Consider the following 19,895-nt stretch of genomic DNA (forward strand, 5'->3'; position numbering starts at 1 on the left):
GTTTTCTTACTGGGGTTTTCCACAATGCCGAAGTAAATATGTTTCAGAGGGAATTCAAAGTAGCTTTGCCCTATATTTACTTTTCTCAAAACATACAGCAAGCCATTACTATAAAATCTGGATCTAAAAAAAGACAATCCAATTCTTAAGGGTTTTAGAATATTCTCTAGACCAGCAATGACCTCTAACAACTTTAAAGCAAAACCAAGCTAATGATAAGCTTGGACTTAACAGCCCTGTTTCAGTCAGCACTAAATTATGTCACATCCGGCTATTTTTCAGCCAATGCCTCTTTCTATTTAAATTACAGCAATTAAAATGAGTAGTGGGATAAATCATTGGAACAAATGGCTTTAATAACTCCAAAGCTCACAACAATCCTGTGAAAAACATTCAGCTGTAATTGCGGGCAGCTTTTTGACACAAATACCCACTGCCTGGTTCAGCAAAGCAACAGGGTTCCAGGCAGTGCAGGGCTCCCAGAGAGGCTACAGCAGCAGCCAGATACAAAAAAACAGGAGCTGGGTCACGGCAGCGCTACATGGGATCAGTTCTCCTCCATTAGGCTTTATTTGAGTCATAGGTTCATATTATGACTTGGCAGGCCCCACCAAATGACTCAACTGGTTTTTGGGACCAATACGGCAGGGAGCTGCCACCTCCTATTTCAGTTAAACTGCATATTTCAGCAGGCATTCAGGGAGAGGAGGAGTTGACCCATTTTTTACAGATTTCACCCACCGACCGGTGTGCACAACAGTGGATGTCTACTTTTAGTTACACACAAAATGGCAAATGGCACTGTGGCTAAAAGCTTTGGGTTAGTTTAAGGTTCTTCAGTCTGAGAATATCATGAATCAAATGAAAAAACAGAGGCACCTAAAATAGGCTAATACTTATCTCTGTCTGCTTAGTGACAAAACTAAATTTGATTTTCACCATTTAGAAACTAAACAACTGCTAAAGGATAAACTCGCTTATTACAAGCATCTCCAACAGCCTGTAGTGGTAGTCACTGAGTAGAGTAGTGAAAGGTTAATGACTTATAGACTAACCAAACAAATATCACCTGGCTATGCCCTACAATTTAAACATTGACATTTTGGTTAAAGCTTAACAACCTATTTTTACCCCTGTTTGTCATGTGTAAACGGAATGTCCCTTGCAGATTGGCAAGCCCAAGTCATATTCATAAGAATAATCTCATTAACAATCAGAAACTTAAAGTCAAAACTTTGAACAATCAAATAATAAAGAATTATTATATCATGTGTACACACAGGTATAAGTAGACTAGGAAAATGGACCAAAGGACAGGTTGCTGTGTAATAAAATAATAAAAATATGGACTATATTTCATCTTACACTGTACTTTCCTGTGCTCTTCGATATGATTAAGCAAACAACACTGTTGCTAATCATTGACTGGTAGTGATAAGACTGGAATCTGTTATAGTTACACATTACCAGTGAGTGTTGGTAATATGCTAGGAAACATGTTATACCAATACGAGCCAAGGAAACTCTGGATTCTGTAAAACATAGAGACTACTGTGTTGTCACCAAGTAGCTTTGTGGCAAAAGTATTACAGTTACTGCTGATAATTCATAGGATTTATTCCTCTACTTACAGTCCTGTGAAAAATTATTTGCCCTTTTCCATTTTTTTTTTTTTTGGGGGGCATTTGTCACATTAACATGTGTCAGATCAAATTTTAATTTTAGACCAAGATGACCTTAGCAAATTCAAAATAGTTTTTAAATAATGATTTTTTTTGTTTATTAAGGCAATAAAACTATCCAGGTTTACTTGGCCCTATGTGGAAAAAACCCCATATGTCTGTGACTAACCACATTTTTTTCTTCAGATAGCCAAGTTCAATTTTATTAGCCACACCCAGGCCTGATTACTGCCAGACCTGTTGAATGAAATCACTTTAACAGAACCTGTCTGACAACATGAAGTAGGTTAAAAGATCTCAAAAAGTAACACATCAAGCAAAGATCTAAAGAAACTCAACAACAGATGAGACACAAAGTCACTGACATTTATCAGGAAGGGTTAGAAAGCCATTTCTAATGTTTTGGACTCCAGTGAACTATGGTGAGAGCTATTATCCACAAATGGAAAACTTGGAATGGTGGTGAACCTTTTGATGAGTGTCCAGCCTACCAAAATTAGTGCAAGAGCGCATCAACGACTCATCCAGTAGGCTACCAAAAAACCTAGAACATCTAAAAAAGTGCAGGCTTCACTTGGCTCAGCTAAGGTTCGAGTTCATGATTCAACAATAAGAAAGAGAATGGGCACAAATGGCATCTATGAAAGAGTTCTGAGGCAAAAACCATTGCTGACCAAAAATAAAACAAAAGATTATTTCACATTTGCCAAAAAGAAGGTGACATTTTTGAAAAATTTGCATCCAGTAACATCTGGTGTAAATCAAACACAGCATTTCATAAAAAGAACATTATACTAAGACTCAAACATGGTAGTTGTAGTGTGATGGTCTAGGGCTGGTTTGCTGTTTCAGGGTGGCTTGCTGTAATTGATGCAAGCATGAATTCTGCTCTCTAACAGAAAAATCCTGAAGAAGAATGTTTGGCCTACAATACGTGCCCTGAAGCTCAAGCACACTTTAGACAGGACAAAGACCTCAAACACATCAGCAAGTCCACCTCTGAATAGTTCAAGAAAAAAAGGAGGTGGTGATGGTTTTGGAGTAGCCTATTTAAAGTCCAGATTTAAAACTGATTGAGAACCATTTGCATGACCTTTAACAGGCTGTTCATGCTCAAAGACCCTCCAATGTAGCTGAATTAAAACAATTCAGCAAAGAGTGGGCCAAATTTCCGCAACAATGCTAAACACTCATTGCCAGTTATTCAATTTTCTGCTGCCAAAAGTGATACAGCCAGTTATAAGGTTTGGAGGACAATTAGTTTTTCACATAGCTCCTTGTAGGTTAGGTCAACGTTTCCCTTAATAAATGAAAAACCAAATTTAACAATTGCAAAATAATTTCTATTTATTTCAGTTATTTTGTTTGGTGACCTGAAACATTTAAGTGTGAAAAATATGCAAAAAAACAAAAACAAAAAAACAAATCAGGAAGGGGGCAAATATTTTTTTCATAGCACTGTAACATTTAATGACTGCTCAAAGTATTATGGAATCTTGAATATTCTACCTCAACTGATTATTTAAGAAGATGACTGTTTCACATTTCTACTTCTTTGATGATTGCTGACTGTGCAAATATGAAATAGTCACATTAGTAACCTAATAACACAGTTTCCTTCCGTTTTTACAGCTGTGTCCTGAACAGGAGACTCTCTTAATTACTACATTAAGTGTTTTTAATAAGATAGCAACTGTTTTCTTCAAAGAACACATACCCATAAGGCCCCCAACCATAACAGGACCCTTTATTTGGGTGAAATATTACACTGTAGTCATCGAAGCAGGTTAATCAAGATTTACTTTAGAACCAGAAACATTATTTCCATGCGGGTAGGCCACCATCCACCTTATTGTGCCATAAACTTGTTTACATCAACACCTAGACCAATCCCAGTAAAAGGTTAACATCTATGCACCTGGAAGCAACAACACACACATCACTGGTTTCTGCTGTTAAATATTAATCAGAAATAAACCTGCAGCAATAAATTAACTCTTCTCGGAAAAACACTAAAGGAAACGTCTGTGTTGATCAGTGTGCTAATTGGCCGAGTCGTGACAATGACCTGCAGTTATTCATCATTATTTAACAAACTACGGAAAGACCAGAACCGATATTCTGATAACTCTGTGATCGACCAAACAAACAAGTATGACAACCCGTCCATTGAAAACACTCCTGTCTGGATAACCGGAAATACAGTTCAAGCTGGTATGTTGTTAGCTTTTAGCTGCGTATTAGCACCAGCTACCACTTTCAGCAAAACATCCTCTCATGTGGACAAACACAACACACTTTACCTGTGAATCAGTTGCCTTACCTGATTTCTGATCATACTGAAGAGGGGCGCCTTCAGACAGTCCCAAAGCCGATAGAAAAATCCCAAAGCTCAGCAACAAAATATATTCACGGCGGTTCTCCATCCTTATAGCTTAGCTAACAAAATGTTAGCTACGTGAAATCAAATAAATGGCTGATTTAAAAAAGGCTTAAGTGTTTTAAACATTGAATAGCAGCTTCGCGTCAGTTTAGGCTACATAAACGAGCACATTTTGTGTCTGTTTTTGCGTCTGGCTATTCGCCAGCTAACTAGCTTTAGCTATCGATGCTAAGAGTTTCAGCTGACGACAGCAAACGCCGCTACGACACGCAGTGGTCGGGTATCCATGGAGACAGAGGGGGCGGTCACCTTTCGCGGCCTCTCATATTTAGTGTCTGTACTTTAGTGTTATCTAAATGAACACAACAACGGGAATTTCAATCGTTATAGCCCCTGACTATCATGAAGCACCTATCCTCCAAAGCGCCATGTTCCTATACACCGTGACGTCACTGAAAGTGGGCCGTGAAACTTGAAGGAATTGACAGCAGCCTAAACCAATTACAAGGGACAATTCCGTCGCGTTGAACTTCCACAGCCAATCGGGTTCGAGCTTTATTCTCAGTCAGTTAAATCCAGTGATTTGTATCAAAGCTGAAGAAAGCTTTCTGCATCCAGTCAGTCGCCAATCATGTGAGGCACGTAAAAGTGGTTATGAAAGAAGACCTCTCTATATAAAATGTTTATATCCTTGTTTACGGCAAGCTATAAACTACAAAAATTTCTGAATGTATTTGACGAGTGATGCTACCTTTAGGACCTTTATTATGTGTATGTGTGGTTTTATTCGTTGTTTTTTTTTATTGTGAGTATGAATTTCATATAAATATGGCTCGTTGTTAGATGTACATGGAAAACCAAACATAGAAATAGCCTAAAAAAAAATCTGTCCCCAAAGCCACCATCAAGACTTAATGCATGTAGATATTGCTGTGTTTTAAGCCTTTAATTCCTATCTAACCCATAGGATGGGTTATATATGTTATTTTACGTATTACTTGGAATACTGGTATGAAATTATTTGTGATACATCTCACCTGTATTTAATTTATTTTTTTTAATTCAGCGTGTTGTGCTCAAGAACGCATAAAAATCACATGCTCTGTTAAGACTGACTTCATTGCATGTTTTAAAACTTGCCACATAGGTGTCATAAAATCAAGGACAACTACCATTTTCACTTGCGTGTACCTGATTTTATAATCTTTATTAATTTCCCTACAAATGTACTACAATACTACAGCACCAACATAGCAGCTGTGGTAGTAAAATAGATAAATTGCATAAAAATGCATGTTTATGATGATCAGATGTGTTGGGATGTGAATATGTTTTTGCTGTGTTTTGGTCATGGATGCAAGTTCACAAAACATCATGGGAAAATTATCTGCTCTGATTAACTGATGAAGGGGGAGGAGGCAGTCGGTGGCGTGAAGGAAATCTCCCTTGGTTTGAGGACAGATACGTCAGGTTGCTTCTTGCACTCAGGCTCACGAAGAGAGTGTTGGTGGCTTACAAGCACAAAGCAAGAGCAGCGGAGATCTCCAAACCTCACCCAAAGCACGGTGAGTACCACTTTTTCTGCAAATTCAAGTGCAGTTTTTCTGCAAATTCTTTGTGCGTTGATAGCTGTGTGTCACTGTTTTGTGAATCTTTAGTCCTCTAGCTTTAAGAGAGGGGGGATATAAATCTTTAAATGTAGGAAGACAAAAAAATAAAATGTTAGGACCTATTTGTGATTACTTTTTCAGTTACCTGCAGCTACCTTTGTGGAAAAATGAATGTGTTTAACATTAGAAAACCATAATCCAATGCACATATGATGATAAAATGATACCACACAATGAACATTTTTCCTACTGTGGAGCCTATGTTGTTTATAGCTATAATAATTTTACTTTATTGTTAAAATGGCACAGCCCTGCCCTGCTGATAAAAGGTCCCACTCAGCTCTCTTTTTGACTGTGCTGATCTATCAGAAAAATGCCCACATAGGTGATGATAATGCTTAACCTATCCACAAGTTCTGCTTTTCTTTGACAGTTGCAGCTATCTGGCAGCAGAAAACGCCCTCAGCAGTTCAATTTAGTGTCACTTTGCATTTCTTCCATGCATGTGTATGTATATCCCTCAGGCAGCCACAGAGGACCATGGCATTTGCAGGGATGTTGAGCGACAAAGACATACAGGCTGCGGTCCAGGCTTGTCAAGGTGAGTCAGAAAATGCACACTTGCATGCAAGAAAAATACACACTTTGCAAGCATCTAATTGTGAACATAAGAACATGTACTTTACAACAAGGGAATATAGGTCCATTCACATATATACAGCACACACAGAGGTGCTTATTAAACCCACTCCCACAGGGGATACCTGTATCATGTGTTTTTCACAGTGGGGACAGGGTACCTGCAGGTAACCAGGCAGCCATGTGGCAGGAGAGTAGTTTCCAAAGTGGTTGTGTTGAGCATTCACACATAGAACACCAAATCACACAAGCTGTAAAGTCCTCACATGCAAAATCACTTATATTTATATTTATCTCTAGAAATTATGTCCGCATGACGAGGCAGACAAAGCTCGACTGATCTGATGAAAATCAAATGTCAGTGCTTTCATACCCTTAATTCAACAAAACCCACCTGTTAGTAATGTTTTAGGCAAAATAGCATTTAGAAGATTTTTGTTTTATTAATCAGAAGTTTGCAGTGTGTGCAAGTCTTTTTCAGAAAAGTCCTTTGAAATTATTTGAAGGTAGCTTGTACCAGACGAATTCCACTATGAATGTAAATAAAAGGCTTTTAACATTTGCATTAGACCTATGGGCTATATTCATTGTGCTTTGCCTGCTTTAATGGCATAATGACATAGCCTGTAATGGTATAAGATGGTGATGTGCCACAGGGTGTATATTGGTAAATGTCATTGGTTGAAGAATGAAAGTCATCTGAGCGAATGAGTTAATGCGACATGTCTATTCAGTCTCCCGCCGTTCTTTTTTTCTTTCGTGTCATTGTGTGATTGACCTCTTATTCCCATGTGTCTGTTTCTCTTCCTCTCTTCATCTCTCAACTTTGTGTGTGTGGTGTGTGTGTCTGTGTGTGTGTACGTGGTCCAATGTAGCTCCAGGCACATTCAACTTCAAGTCATTCTTTGAACAAGTTGGACTGACCGGCTTATCTGAAGCAGACAGGAGAAAAGTGTTTACAGTCCTGGACCAAGACAAGAGCGGATACATCGAAGAGGAGGAGCTCAAGTAAGGATGGAGTGCATGTGTGTGTGTGTGTGTGTTGTGTGTGCGTGTGTGCGTGTGTGTGTGTGTGTGTGGCTGAAAGACTTGAGCAGGAACACATGGTGGTACAGATGGAGTGTGTGTGTTTGTTTGTGCATGTGTGTTACATCTGCAGTTTGTTGTAACTGTCCCTCATGATGGGCCTCAGGCAGAGGTCACTGTATGAATGGAGCAGCCTTTCCGCTTTGCATGAATTGACTGATACATGAACTGAGTGAGTGAGGAGGACTGGGACAACTGGAAAAGGCTTAGAGGTGAAAAAAGGCATCAGCAGAGATACAGTCTGAACTTACTGCTTCTATGGGTTTTTTTTTTAATATCTACCCTTCAGACTATTTCTTCAGAATTTCTCTCCGGGGGCCAGAGAGCTGACTGTGGCTGAAACCAAAGCTCTGATGGCTGCTGGGGATAAAGACAGTGATGGCAAGATTGGAATAGAAGGTGGGTGTTTGTAAAACATCTAGAAGAGCTGTTAGCAGATGAGAAATCAGAGCAATTTGTGCTGAGGAGCTGTCCAACACTTAGTGCTGAAATTCTAGTCTAAAAAAGAAAGATGCAAATAAACTTCTGCTCTCCAACAAGTTAAAACAAACAAACAAAGAAAACAAAAGATTTCTTGTTTGTTGAGTCATCTTGCTTAACCGTAATGCTGCATGACAACCACAATTCAACTTTTGGCTGTCTCTTTTTTCCCCCACACAGAGTTCTGTGATCTCCTGAAGTAAAGAGAAGTTACATACACATATGACCGAGGCTGTCTACCCTTGTTCTGAATAATGGATTTGCAATGGAGATCTTGACTTTCTGGATTGTTTCATGCAAAGACCAAAAACCTCACAAAATCTGTACCTGCCTGCTGCTCTCCCTGTTCATGTGATGCTATGTTGTATAAGATGTTTAGTAGACAGATGACCAAAGTTGGATTTTAAACATGTTTGTGTTTAATCAATCAGGTACCTTGAATGGATTAATAAATGTAGACTATTAAAGAAGTAAACTTACTCTTTGCTTGTCTTTTTTATATATATACATATAAAGTTAAATAGACGCAAATAGATGCATTAAGCATTATATACTATTCATTCATATTCCATGACTTCACATAGCTCAGTTCAGGTTTAGCCCTGGGTCAAAAATTGCCTCATAATAAGTATCTACAACAGTCTATTTAGAATGTATAAATTGCATTCTTCTCATATATTAATACATTAAAAAATAATTCTAAATTGGTAATATTACAGAGGTGTAATTCTTCATTTTAAAAGAAAAAAATATCTATTTTCACAAAGTATCATGTTGTGTTTTACCTCAGTCAAGAAGGTGTAGCACTGCTTTATTATGTTTTATGTTTTATTAAAAGTGAAATGGCAAAAAAAATTGGAACTCTTGGTATTTATTATATAATTATTTATAAGCATTACAACCCTTAAACCTCCCCATTTCTTACAATTACCATTTATAATTATCAACATTAGTTCAATATTAATTAACATTTAGAGCACAAAACTTATTGCAAACTAGCCTGTGCATTTAAAGCAGTGGAAGGAAACGTTGTGTGTGGAGGATTTGCTCTTTATGACTTTATAATCTTATGACTCTCCAACCCTATTCTGATCTCTGTTTTAATCTTAGTTTGCTGGATTCTAATGTGATTATTAGAATAATGAAAATAATGAATAATTATTTTCTGCATGTTTGAGTTTGCAGTTTGATGCCGGATGCCCTGACACAATCCCAAAGAGGTTTATGTGTCTCTGGTTGGAATCAAACCAGCTACCTGCTGCTTGAGAAAGTGACTTATTTGATCCAAACAGTATGCAAGGGCTAAGTGTTTTTCAAGGGGGGAATTAGTTGATCAAAATAAAAAGCAAAACTTTTGAAACTGCCATAGGTTGAAAAGTAATCATTATAAGTTATTTTGTGAACTTGAAAACTAACTAAAATCATAAAAATATGAAACTATCCAGAACTAACACTGAAACTAATAAAAAACTAAACTAAAACTAAAAATCTTCAAATAAAAAAAATTAACTCAAAGGGGAAACAAATCTGGGCAGTAAGTTAAACTAAACAGAATTAAAAATAAAAAGTCAAACCAAAATAAAAATGAAAAAATATTTAAAAATACAAAACCATAACAATTCTACTGCTGATATACTTTACCATGCAACAATCTCTAGAGTTTACAGAGCATGGACCTAAAAAATATCCAGTGAGCTGCACTTCTCTGGGTAAAAACACTTTATTGATGTCAGACTTCAGAGGAAAATGACCAAACTGCTTTAAGTTGATAGCAAGGCAACAGAAGAACTTTTGTTACAGCCAAGTATGCAGCAGAGCATCTCTGAACATAAACCTTGAAGCAGATGAAGCAGAAGACCACACCAGGTGCCACTCCTGTCACCTAAAACAGGAAACTAAGGCTTCGATTCACATAGGCTTACCAAAACTGGACAACAAGAGATTGGAAAAATGTTGCCTAGTCTGATGAGTTGTGTCGTAACATTCAGATGGTATAGTGTCAGAATTTGGCATAAGCCATGAAAGCATGAATCCATCCTTCCTTGTGGCAGTGGTTGTGCTGATGGTGGTGGTGTAAATCTGTGGGGGATATTTTCTGAGGATCAGTTGAAACACCACAGCCTGCTTGCCAGTACTGTTGCTGTCATCTCAAACTGGCTCCTTTAACATGACAATGATTTCACTCTACTCAAATGGTCACCGCATCCCCATTGGGATTTAGAGAAAATCCAAAAAGGTGAATGAAGAGAATTACATCATGCATGTGAAACAGACAAATCTGCAGCAACTGTGCAATGCTATCATATCAATATGGACCAATATCTCTGCAGTCCAACTCAGGTTCTGAGAGAGCCACTGTTTTACTTTATTAAACTGGTATCCAGTATTTCCATTAAACATTAAATATTTATGATAAAGTTGCTTCTTCCAATGCTTTTACTTAAAACTGCTTGCCTAAAACTGGGATCTAATCAAAGAACACTACCGTGGTTCTGACATTTAAGAATATCCTCATTTTGAGTCACTGCTGTAGACTCACTAGCACGAGTTCAATTTGACCAGACAGAAAGAAAAGAAAAGAAAAGAAAAACTGATTACACAGAACTACCAGACTGAGATCAACAGTCTTTGGTTTAAGCTTTATAAGGATGTTATTCACAGACACATGCTGGTGTAACTACTGAGGATAGCATGGAAAACTGTCATGCTTGCAATCATACAGCATGTAAAAAATAGGCCCCAAAGTCTCAACCCTGATAAGGTGGTGGTTTAGTTTGAAACTCAACACTTCATGAAGAGTTCAGATGAACCTTGTGTATACTGTGCTGTAGCTTATACTTTAGGTATAGTTAATGTTACAGGACAGCATATAGGCAGAAGCTGCACATGTCTATCATCTGAGACCATCTTGCATGGTGTTGCAACTCCAGAGGCAAGAATAGAAAGCCTGACACCAATAAATAAGAAACTCTTAATAACATAAGGAAAAAAGATTGCACTTATGTAAAATAACCAGGAATTTGTGTAAATCTAGTTATTAAGTATTAAATATTGCTGGAAAGATTTATCATAAAACAGCTCTGTTAATGGACTGCATGGATTCACTGTGGGTTTATATGGCATGTGATTGGAGTATATGATGCCAGAGAAAACAGGTAGAAATAAACACTATCAGCCAATCAGAAGTCTAAAAGGCATGAGAAAATGGCTCTGTGATCATATTGACAGGGAAATCAAAAATAAAGGTGTTTTAAAAGGCAGTCCTTTCGAGTGGTCTTCTGCTCATAGTGAAGGCTTATAGTGATGGTAATAAGAGATATCCTGTTTAAAGTAGGAAGTTGAATTGGCTGGTGTTCCTTCAAATGGTTCTCACAAATCAAAATAGCGGGTATAAATATGACCTGCACCCTGACATGTATCAGTTCCTTTAATTTATGCTCGTAGAGGAAACGTTCTGCATCAAAATCAGCATGTTGGCAATAAATCATATGGGTGCAACATGTCCAGTGAAGTCGGGTAGCAGCGGGCCTGCTCGAGTTACACATGTCTAGCTATAGGCCTCACTCACACATGGTAGCATCCTCATTTGTTCACCTAAAAATAGGTCCGGACTACTAGACACATTTTTTCGAAACCCATGCATCTTGGTACCTGATACTGAGACTCAAAGCTCTGTAAATGGTGTTGCTCAAGGATATATAAGAGAGAGGGAAAGGGGGTTCGTGGCATTCAGTCGAGTCCGCCTAGGTTTTCACTCGCCTCAACGCAGCGCAAAGGTGAGTGCGGGGATGCGGACAAACGCCACACCGACTTCTACACTGGAAGGGGGAAAAGGGGATTCAGACAACGAGATCCACGTGGACTATAAACTATAGAGAGAATTGGAACAAACATAGCCAACAACTACATGGACCACGGGATAATTCAATTAGCGCGCAAAGGAGGCCAAAAGATTTCAGAAGAGCGCCGTTTGTGGATGAATATTGTTATTTATATTATCTCTTTTAACGGGATGAAAGAAATGCTATGATCACACACCTAGGGTTATTGACGCGCTTGACGTCACTGCTGCTTTATTTATTTGTGTCAGTGATTCATGTTGCCGTGATTTGGTCTCTCGGTGGAAGCATCATCTATTTAGTGCCATAGCAGCAAAACGCTTTGGGATACACAGTCAGTGCCGTGTTGTGATTAAACATCCGGAGGCGAAGAGCAGCTCTTAAGAGTAGTTGTTCATATTAATCAGGACGGGTAGAGCTGCGTGGTAGACTTTGGATTAAGGAAATGAGTTCATTCGTGACCAAGATAAAGAAAAAGGGGGCTTTGCTTTATTTCAGTATGAACCTAAAGTGGATTAATCCTCGTTTAAGCTTTTGACCACTAATGTCTGATTTTACCCTTCCTGTGTTTTATTTATGATTACTCACATCATATAGTTAGGTTCACTATAATGTAGTCAAAACAGAATAGGTCAAATTGTCCAGTTAAGTTGGAGAAATTAAAAATTATCTATAATACAAAAGTATGACCACTGCATAGGACTTATATGACCATACTAATCCAGTTATCTTGTCTTTTTTCCCTCTCTAAGATTAAAAAATGGCCTTTGCTGGTGTCCTCAGTGATGCTGATGTGAAAGCAGCTCTGGATGGCTGCGCAGGTGAGCATTCATTATCATTATTTCATCACACAGTAAACAAGCTGTTCTAGTTTTTCATTATTCATTTAACTTTGTTGAACATTTTACTGCTATTTGATTCAAAACACCAACAAGTGATGCAACTTGGCTTCGATCAGAAAGCAGTAAAGTCTCAGTTTCACATTGTGTCGTGTAAACTGACAGTCACAGTTATCATATTGCATCAACACTGAAGTCCTGACTTGTGCTTGCGCAGACTTGCTGGGCGCTAATTGAGTTACAATGTGTGTTCTAGCTGCTGACTCCTTCGACTACAAGAAGTTCTTCAAGGCCAGTGGCCTGGCTGCAAAAACTGCCGATGATGTGAAGAAAGCCTTCAAAATCATTGACCAGGACAACAGCGGCTTCATTGAGGAGGAGGAGCTGAAGTAAGTAATTCCAGCAGTTCACACTTAATGCTGACATCTCATACTTGCAAGCCTAAGTGGGCTTTAGTTTACAAGTCAAATAATATAGTAACTATTGCTAAGGATGCCCCCAAAAAGAAGCTGTTGATGACTTTCTTATGGATCATTTGGTTGACACATCTATTTAAGTCTTAAAATCTCACACATGAAAACATAGAAAACCAAAGGGTTCACAAGAAAATAATAACTGCTGCTTTTTTTGTCCACACGCCAGGCTGTTCCTGCAGAACTTCTCTGCTGGTGCCAGAGCACTCACTGACAAGGAGACCAAGGCTTTCCTCTCCGCTGGTGACAGCGATGGTGATGGCAAGATCGGAATTGATGGTGAGGGTTCTTTGTGGAGCATGGTGCACCTTCCTACACATCTTTCAGTTTAGCAGAACACATCAGATATATATATATATATAAAGTGTTACCCACAGAGCCTACATGAATCAGATGTTAGAAACAAGCTTAATTTTTTAACATCCATTCACACATTCACATACTCTTGGTCAGAGAATGGCTCCTGTCAGTTTAAACTATACCACTAACCTGAATCCACTTTGTTCCCAATACTAATGGCAGTTCTATTCTACTTTCACAGAGTTTGCTGCCCTTGTAAAGGCATAAATTTCCATTGACCAAGATCCACTTCTTTTCATGGAACTGTGAACTCCTTGCAAGATTCACTAATCATCAGCTGAAAGAATATTTTTTATACCTTATTTATGAGTTGCCTGCGGACTGTTTCTCAACATGGAGCACATATTTTACTGTTACTGTTATTCAGATGTGTTAAATGTTCTGAAAAAAATGACTTGTGCAAACTGTACAACATCATCTGCACTTTTTGAGGAAGAGTGAAAAACCAGGAATAAATACTCTTTTGGTGTAAAGTCATCTCGTTCAGGTCAGTCGTTTTTGCATGGTCAACCAAATCCCTCTCTATTCACACAGACGTAGCTATGTCAACACAATGGTTTGAGGAAGTGGCCGTTTCAAATTAGTTGTCGATTTGCCAGGGTGTTTGAATACTCCGGAGGTGTTGAGTGACGGTTTAAACAACGTGCCCAGCACTTGTTTGGATAATTGGTTAATGAGATAGTGGAGTGTGTCTGGACTCTGGCCATGGACTGGGAAATGCTGTGGGAATGGGCCCATGGGGCTTTGCTCACATGCTTCTGGGATCTTAGGGAGGTTTGCAATGGATAGCTGCCACACTGTCTCTTCCAAGGTCTCCTCCTCCACCAACTGCTGCATAGCCAATTAAATGATGTGCTGTGGCAACAGGAGTTCTATTAACAGCCACTGTTGCATCAGCAGGAACTTTTAACACACTGAACCCACTGCACAGACGCACATCTACATCAGCCGGAGGTCTTTAACACATTATTTGATTTCTTTCAGCACTCGGGGCGTACCTCATTTTCAGGCAGAAAATATTCTATATGTATGCATCAGCCTGGAAAGGAACTTTGAACAGCTCAGTTTCCATATTAAGGTCAAATTACGATCCCAATGTAAGGTAAGAATGCAGCATTATGTAAACCTCAAGCCTATCAGATAGCACCTTAAGGTTATTACTGTCTAACAGCAGGGGAATCAGAAATAGTCTGAGTGATAGCGATCTGCAGTGTTCTCACGCTTTCCAGGCTTACACCACAGAACCGTGCTGCCTCCTACAGGTCAAACATATTCTTTCAGCAAAAGTTACAAGTGCAGCTGACTGTGATTATCTTTTTCTGCTATTTTGATTTTTGCTGCTTTCCCTAACAGCATGAGCATGCCCTTGTGCCTTTAGGGGTTTAGAATATCTATCGTAGTGACACATGGCAGATGAAATTTTTAAGGAAAACTTAAGAGTATTTCTAAAGTCACAGAGTCCACTTGAATTAATTTGGTTATTTAAAAAATCATTTTGAAAATATTTGGAACAAAAAGGACTTGACAGTAAAATTGGGCCTGGCTGATATTTGGAATTCGTATGCGGCACAACTAAGATGGGTTTTTAAAAACGTGCTAGGCAGGCAGACTATCTGAGCGAATCTGAAAGGAGTGATACAGTACCCTTCATTGTTCCAGCTAAGAAATCAAAACCACAATTTCCCTCAAACTCGCCAAGTATATTTCACATATTGATGCAGTGAATAGTCCACGCCTTCTAAATCGTCAACGTTACAGGAAAAGAGGAAAAACAACCAGTCAGTACAACTTACGCCAGCTCTAATGCATGCATGCTCAGTATCCACCCTCTTGAATATAGCTGCGCATTGCCAGCAGCACTTCCAATTTGTCCTCCTCAGCAGTGCTGGGGCCTATTCTTAGCTTTGGGTGGACATGAAAGACTTCTTCAAACGCACCTTTTAAGCGTCTTCATTTGTGAAACTTAAAATAGAAGGCTCTCTGGCTAAGGGGACGAATTTTCGCCCCCCCCTTTTCGGTGTCAGTTATCTTATGCTTCAGATTTCGATGGCGTGATCATATAAAAGGTCACCGGGAGCACCGGGATGGTCACTGCAGTCGACTTGAGTCTTGTCTGTGTCATCTGTACCCTACAAAGCAAAGACACCAGAGGTGAGTTTGAATGGAAAGGAGAAAGGAACCCCGGAATCCACGCAGACAAGCCACAACATCACCTGGCATCTTTGAAAAAAAAACACTACATTTATTTATTTATGTATTTATTTTTGTTTAAATTGCGCTTTAAATCGGGACTCCTTACTGCGAGGCAGCATCAAAAGAAAGATGAGTTTTGCGCTTTCTTGCCTGAGCGTCAGCATCATCGGCCACATGGATTACTGATCAGACGTACTCGCATCTTTAGACTTGCAGCTTCAGAAAGAAGCGGAAAGAATAATTTGCCCTTTCATACTTGGAGTGGCTCAGATGTGATTCTGTTCCGATTCGTTCCGATCTACCAGTTTATTTCATTATTTTTGGCAAGAGGCAAACTTACAGATGTGTGATTCTTCAGATGCCACCAATATTCTAAAAGATTATTATTATTATTATTATTATTATTATTATTATTATTATTATTATTATTATTATCATTATTATTATTATTATCATCATCATCATCATAACCTGGGATGGTCCTCTAGGGACATTAAGGCTAACTGTAAAAGTTTAATAATCGGTTTTATTTTTATTTTCCCAGCTGACAATGGCCTTCGCAGGTGTACTGACTGATGCTGACATCGCTGCAGCCCTGGATGCGTCCAAAGGTGATTTACGCATCTGCGATCACAACTCGGCTTCTTTATTGTTCAGCTGGGCTTGCTTTGTGCGAATTTCAGTAACAACCTGCGCTACTTTCAGACGCTGGCACATTCGATCACAAGAAGTTCTTCAAGTCCTGCGGCCTTCATGGCAAGTCCGCAGATGACATCAAGAAGGCCTTCGCCATCATTGACCAGGACAAGAGCGGTTTCATTGAGGAGGACGAGCTTAAGTGAGAAAGTTCATACAAAAGGCGTTGTTAGGTTTTTGTTTTTGTTTTTTTGTTTTTTTGTTTTTTTTTTTTATCTTAGATGCATCATAATGAGCCACTAATAGTAGGCGACAGTAGGCTATGTGTAGCCATATTTAACGCATGCACTGGTTTTACGTAACTAGAATGGTCTATTCCAGTTAGGTATGGGTCGTTTTGTTGAATTAATATTTTGTGTTCATGCCCGAGTTGACTTGTATCCAAACTGTACTCTCTGCAGTCAGATTGCATGCCTCAGCCAATGAGAACTTGGGTCTGTGAACTCACCGCTCACTCTCTCTGCAGGCTGTTCCTCCAGAACTTCAAGTCAGGGGCACGCGTCCTGAACGACGCCGAGACCAAGGCTTTCCTCGGTGCCGGTGACACCGACGGTGACGGCAAGATTGGCGCTGATGGTAAAAAAAACAAACAAAAAAACACCCCCCCCCCGCAGCTTTTTCACGCTCACTACAGTCAAATTCTTCCTTGGATGTATTTTTTTTTTTTCTGCTGACCGAAATGCCAACAGTGTTTTTCCTTCTGTCTTTTTGCAGAGTTCGTTGTCTTGGTTAAGGCAACTTAAGGTGGCAAGTGACCAACACCTGCTCTGATGGAACAACAATGCCCACATTGACCTCCCCCTTTTCATCCGAATATAAATAATTTTTATACATTTGTTTAAGAGACGTTTCCTCCTATGCAACACCTGTCCAAAATGATGAAAATGCCGCTCGGTTGTGTTCATGTCTTAAATAGGAATTTTGCTTATTGTAAAATCTATGATGATGCACTTTCCAGGAACGATCGATCAAAAAGAATAAATATTCTTTTGGTACGGTGTTATTGTTTCTTCTTCTTCTTATGTTTCTGTATAATACTTGTCTTTCGTCAATAAACCTCCATGAGTAAAACATGTACTGCACACACACTGTGTACACACGTGCAGCCCATGAATATCGTGTTCACAATTCATGTAGTTCCACCCTACTGCCGCTAGATGGGGTACGTTCATTTTCAGCAACCTAAGAACTAGAAGAATTAAAAAAGAAGGGAGGGGGGGACAACTACAGTTGCAGTGCTCTAGTATTTACTGGCTACTTTTATTTGCGCATTTTAGAAAGTGAAATTGTACTACCTAAATATATTTAAATTATATATCAATTAAAGGAAATATTGGTTTAATATACGGAAAAGTACACTGAACTTTTTATTTGTTCTTTAATGAAGAATAGCATCGTTTAAAATGACTATAGAATGACGTTGTTTTCATTGGTTCACCGACCTATTGCATTTTCCCTCTTTCGCTTTTAGTGTTGTAAACGTTCTTTTAGTAAGAACTGCTCAAGGGGCAGCACAGTGTCGATGGGATCCTAAAGAAAGTACTGTTGGCTCACAGGAAGAAGGTCCTGTGTTCGAATCCACCCTTTGGATGGGCCCTTTCTGCGAATTTCACGAGTTCTATCCAGCAGTTCGAAGACATACACTTGGTTAGGTTAGTTGCCAGTAACTTCTTCTTCTTTTTTGTGCTATTTTTAAATGAGTATGTGAGTATGAGTATAACTGGTTGTCTGTGACTCTGTGTTAGCCCTGCGAAGTGATGGAAAGAATGGATGGATGGATGGATGGATGGACGGATGGATGGATGGACTGCCAATTGTCTTTTTGATAGACTGAGATCCTCTCATCGTCATCTATATGTCCAAGCGTGAGGTTCGTAAAGAACATTAGAAAATCTAAATAAATAAATAATTGCCCAGTAACTGTAGAGTTTGCCAGGTATCAGTATGGCGTATGACATCATGTATCGGGCGCTGATAAAAATCGCACCACTGCTCTCAATCCGGTGTCCCGAGTCTCGTTTTCACACACAGTGGATGATTAAGTTTCTCTTTACCTTTCTGTGCTTCACTAAAACCTAACTGCAGGCATCACTTGTTGAGAGGAGAGGCCCCATTAACAAGTTGGCAGCTGGATTAGGTGGCTGACTGTGACAAACCGTCGGAGGTAAGCTTTTAGGATGCTGCTAAAGAGCCACTGAGCGCATGCTGTGCATAAACAGTTCCCCACGCGTTTAAAATAATATAATAGAAACATTAAGAATTCCCGTGCAATAATATAGCAAACGGAACACAATATGGTACACAGGGATTCACCTACCTGCCCAACCTGATGTAATCAACATCTTTCATTTGCCACAAATGAAACATCTACCAAATCAACTTTTCCATCTCAGTTTTTATTTATTTATTTGATAAAAAAAAAAGAAGGTCTGAACAAATAAAAGTCTGATCATTTTTGTGCACATGTTGGCAACCGGAAAAGCAACGCTCTCCACTGAAAATGTTTTTCCACATGTCGCGACACCTCTCCAGTGCAACTTTACCTGCCGTTCGCGTTCGCCAGCTGATGCGCGAGGGAGCGTATCCCTGCCAAGATTCACCCCGTGCTTCAAGCACACATGCGTAAACAATCCGACTTCTAAGTGAAGTTATCTCGAGGTATTGTGACCGTTTGGCTAGAATTAAGAATGAGGCCCTGTATCGGGTTGCAAAGGTTTTGGGAATAATCCGGAAAAGCCGGATACTGTTTCGTATGATGTAATGGTTAGGAGTCAGGATTGTGTATCCATCGATTTGACTTCAACTCTCCGTGGGATCTTCGATTAATCTGTCGTTTGGAGTTTTAACTGACGCTTTTCTGTTCCACGTTGATAGCTTTGAAATTGTAAGTGCTCATCTCCAAACCAGCATTGTGTTGGTGGCGACATCTGTATATAATCTCTATACATCTCTATAACCTTCTTTTCCGTGTACTGCTGCAGTGACCAATCTCCCAGGGATGTGCTTAATGACCCCTGCATTTGTCTGTGTGTCAGACCAGCTGGCGGACACAAACGTCCTTGGAAAGGCAACGGGACAAATCAGGAAACAAAATCCAGCGTGCTGCTCTGACTTTCAGCAAATCACAAAAAAATAAACTCTTAAACTGTAATAGATATGAAACTAGTGCTGACCGCTATACCTCTTTTTTTTGTTTGTTGTTTTTTTTCTTTTAAATGAAGCACGTACATACCTGAAGCACTTCACATTATGCATCACCAGGGGCGCAGCACAGAACTCTGGGCAGTCTCTGTGGACCCCCTTCCTTTCCGCATTACACATCTTTTTTTTTTTTTTTTTTTTTTTTAAAAGGAAAATTATTAGTATACTGTATATAGCAGTCTGTACTGACCATTAATGTAGCAAGCAATGACCGGTTTCTATAACCCTAACCCTTCTTCCTGTGAAGTGGAATACAGTCTGACAATAAAAACACTCAACCTACAATGCTGTGTGTGTGGGTCCTTTATCGTTTTTACAATTCCATGTTTCAAGCCACTCTCTTTCAGCGATCAGCAGTTTTTAGTAATTCCAGAATCCCAAATGGCTCTTACTGCCTACCTGGGCTTTCTCAGG

General features: G+C 39.2%; 4 protein-coding genes across 5 annotated transcripts in view; 3 read left to right on the forward strand and 1 right to left on the reverse strand.

Annotated features, from left to right (window-relative positions):
• Positions 1–4,501, reverse strand: part of lmtk2 (lemur tyrosine kinase 2) — a 29,463-nt gene extending 24,962 nt beyond the window's left edge. Inside the window, exon 1 of the mRNA XM_031730098.2 lies at positions 4,006–4,501. Within this exon, the coding sequence (XP_031585958.1) occupies positions 4,006–4,108 (103 nt within the window). The 5' untranslated portion in view covers positions 4,109–4,501. The remainder of the gene's footprint in view (positions 1–4,005) is intronic.
• pvalb5 (parvalbumin 5) lies at positions 3,782–8,721 on the forward strand. 2 transcript variants are annotated; one of them, XM_039611096.1, is made up of 6 exons: positions 3,782–3,896; positions 5,475–5,630; positions 6,200–6,276; positions 7,190–7,322; positions 7,690–7,799; positions 8,061–8,721. In XM_039611096.1, exons 3-6 carry the CDS (start codon positions 6,216–6,218, stop codon positions 8,081–8,083), a joined length of 327 nt encoding a protein of 108 aa, XP_039467030.1. In that variant the 5' UTR covers positions 3,782–3,896; positions 5,475–5,630; positions 6,200–6,215; the 3' UTR covers positions 8,084–8,721. The 2 variants fall into 2 exon arrangements, with proteins under 2 accessions (XP_039467030.1, XP_031585987.1); XM_031730127.2 differs by lacking the exon at positions 3,782–3,896 and adding an exon at positions 4,537–4,611.
• A 2,844-nt stretch (positions 8,722–11,565) lies between these two features.
• LOC116312670 (parvalbumin beta-like) lies at positions 11,566–13,868 on the forward strand. The gene is made up of 5 exons (XM_031730126.2): positions 11,566–11,656; positions 12,472–12,540; positions 12,815–12,947; positions 13,201–13,310; positions 13,573–13,868. Exons 2-5 carry the CDS (start codon positions 12,480–12,482, stop codon positions 13,596–13,598), a joined length of 330 nt encoding a protein of 109 aa, XP_031585986.1. The 5' UTR covers positions 11,566–11,656; positions 12,472–12,479; the 3' UTR covers positions 13,599–13,868.
• A 1,534-nt stretch (positions 13,869–15,402) lies between these two features.
• Positions 15,403–17,280, forward strand: LOC116312669 (parvalbumin beta-like). The gene is made up of 5 exons (XM_031730125.2): positions 15,403–15,542; positions 16,129–16,195; positions 16,290–16,422; positions 16,747–16,856; positions 16,995–17,280. The coding sequence occupies exons 2-5, from the start codon at positions 16,135–16,137 to the stop codon at positions 17,021–17,023; spliced, it is 333 nt and encodes a 110-aa protein (XP_031585985.1). The 5' UTR covers positions 15,403–15,542; positions 16,129–16,134; the 3' UTR covers positions 17,024–17,280.
• The last annotated feature ends 2,615 nt before the right edge of the window (positions 17,281–19,895 follow it).

Source organism: Oreochromis aureus, linkage group 4 (genome assembly GCF_013358895.1).
Source record: "Oreochromis aureus strain Israel breed Guangdong linkage group 4, ZZ_aureus, whole genome shotgun sequence".
NCBI classification, from domain to species: Eukaryota; Metazoa; Chordata; class Actinopteri; order Cichliformes; family Cichlidae; genus Oreochromis; species Oreochromis aureus.

Excerpts from the sequence above, each read along its gene's own strand:
- pvalb5 (XM_039611096.1), top strand. The coding sequence starts at position 6,216 with ATGGCATTTGCAGGGATGTTGAGCGACAAAGACATACAGGCTGCGGTC. Across the intron at positions 7,323-7,689 it reads ATCGAAGAGGAGGAGCTCAA|ACTATTTCTTCAGAATTTCT; the intron begins GTAAGGATGGAG and ends TCTACCCTTCAG. Across the intron at positions 7,800-8,060 it reads TGGCAAGATTGGAATAGAAG|AGTTCTGTGATCTCCTGAAG; the intron begins GTGGGTGTTTGT and ends TCCCCCACACAG.
- LOC116312670 (XM_031730126.2), top strand. The coding sequence starts at position 12,480 with ATGGCCTTTGCTGGTGTCCTCAGTGATGCTGATGTGAAAGCAGCTCTG. Across the intron at positions 12,541-12,814 it reads AGCTCTGGATGGCTGCGCAG|CTGCTGACTCCTTCGACTAC; the intron begins GTGAGCATTCAT and ends TGTGTGTTCTAG. Across the intron at positions 13,311-13,572 it reads TGGCAAGATCGGAATTGATG|AGTTTGCTGCCCTTGTAAAG; the intron begins GTGAGGGTTCTT and ends CTACTTTCACAG.
- LOC116312669 (XM_031730125.2), top strand. The coding sequence starts at position 16,135 with ATGGCCTTCGCAGGTGTACTGACTGATGCTGACATCGCTGCAGCCCTG. Across the intron at positions 16,196-16,289 it reads AGCCCTGGATGCGTCCAAAG|ACGCTGGCACATTCGATCAC; the intron begins GTGATTTACGCA and ends CGCTACTTTCAG. Across the intron at positions 16,857-16,994 it reads CGGCAAGATTGGCGCTGATG|AGTTCGTTGTCTTGGTTAAG; the intron begins GTAAAAAAAACA and ends GTCTTTTTGCAG.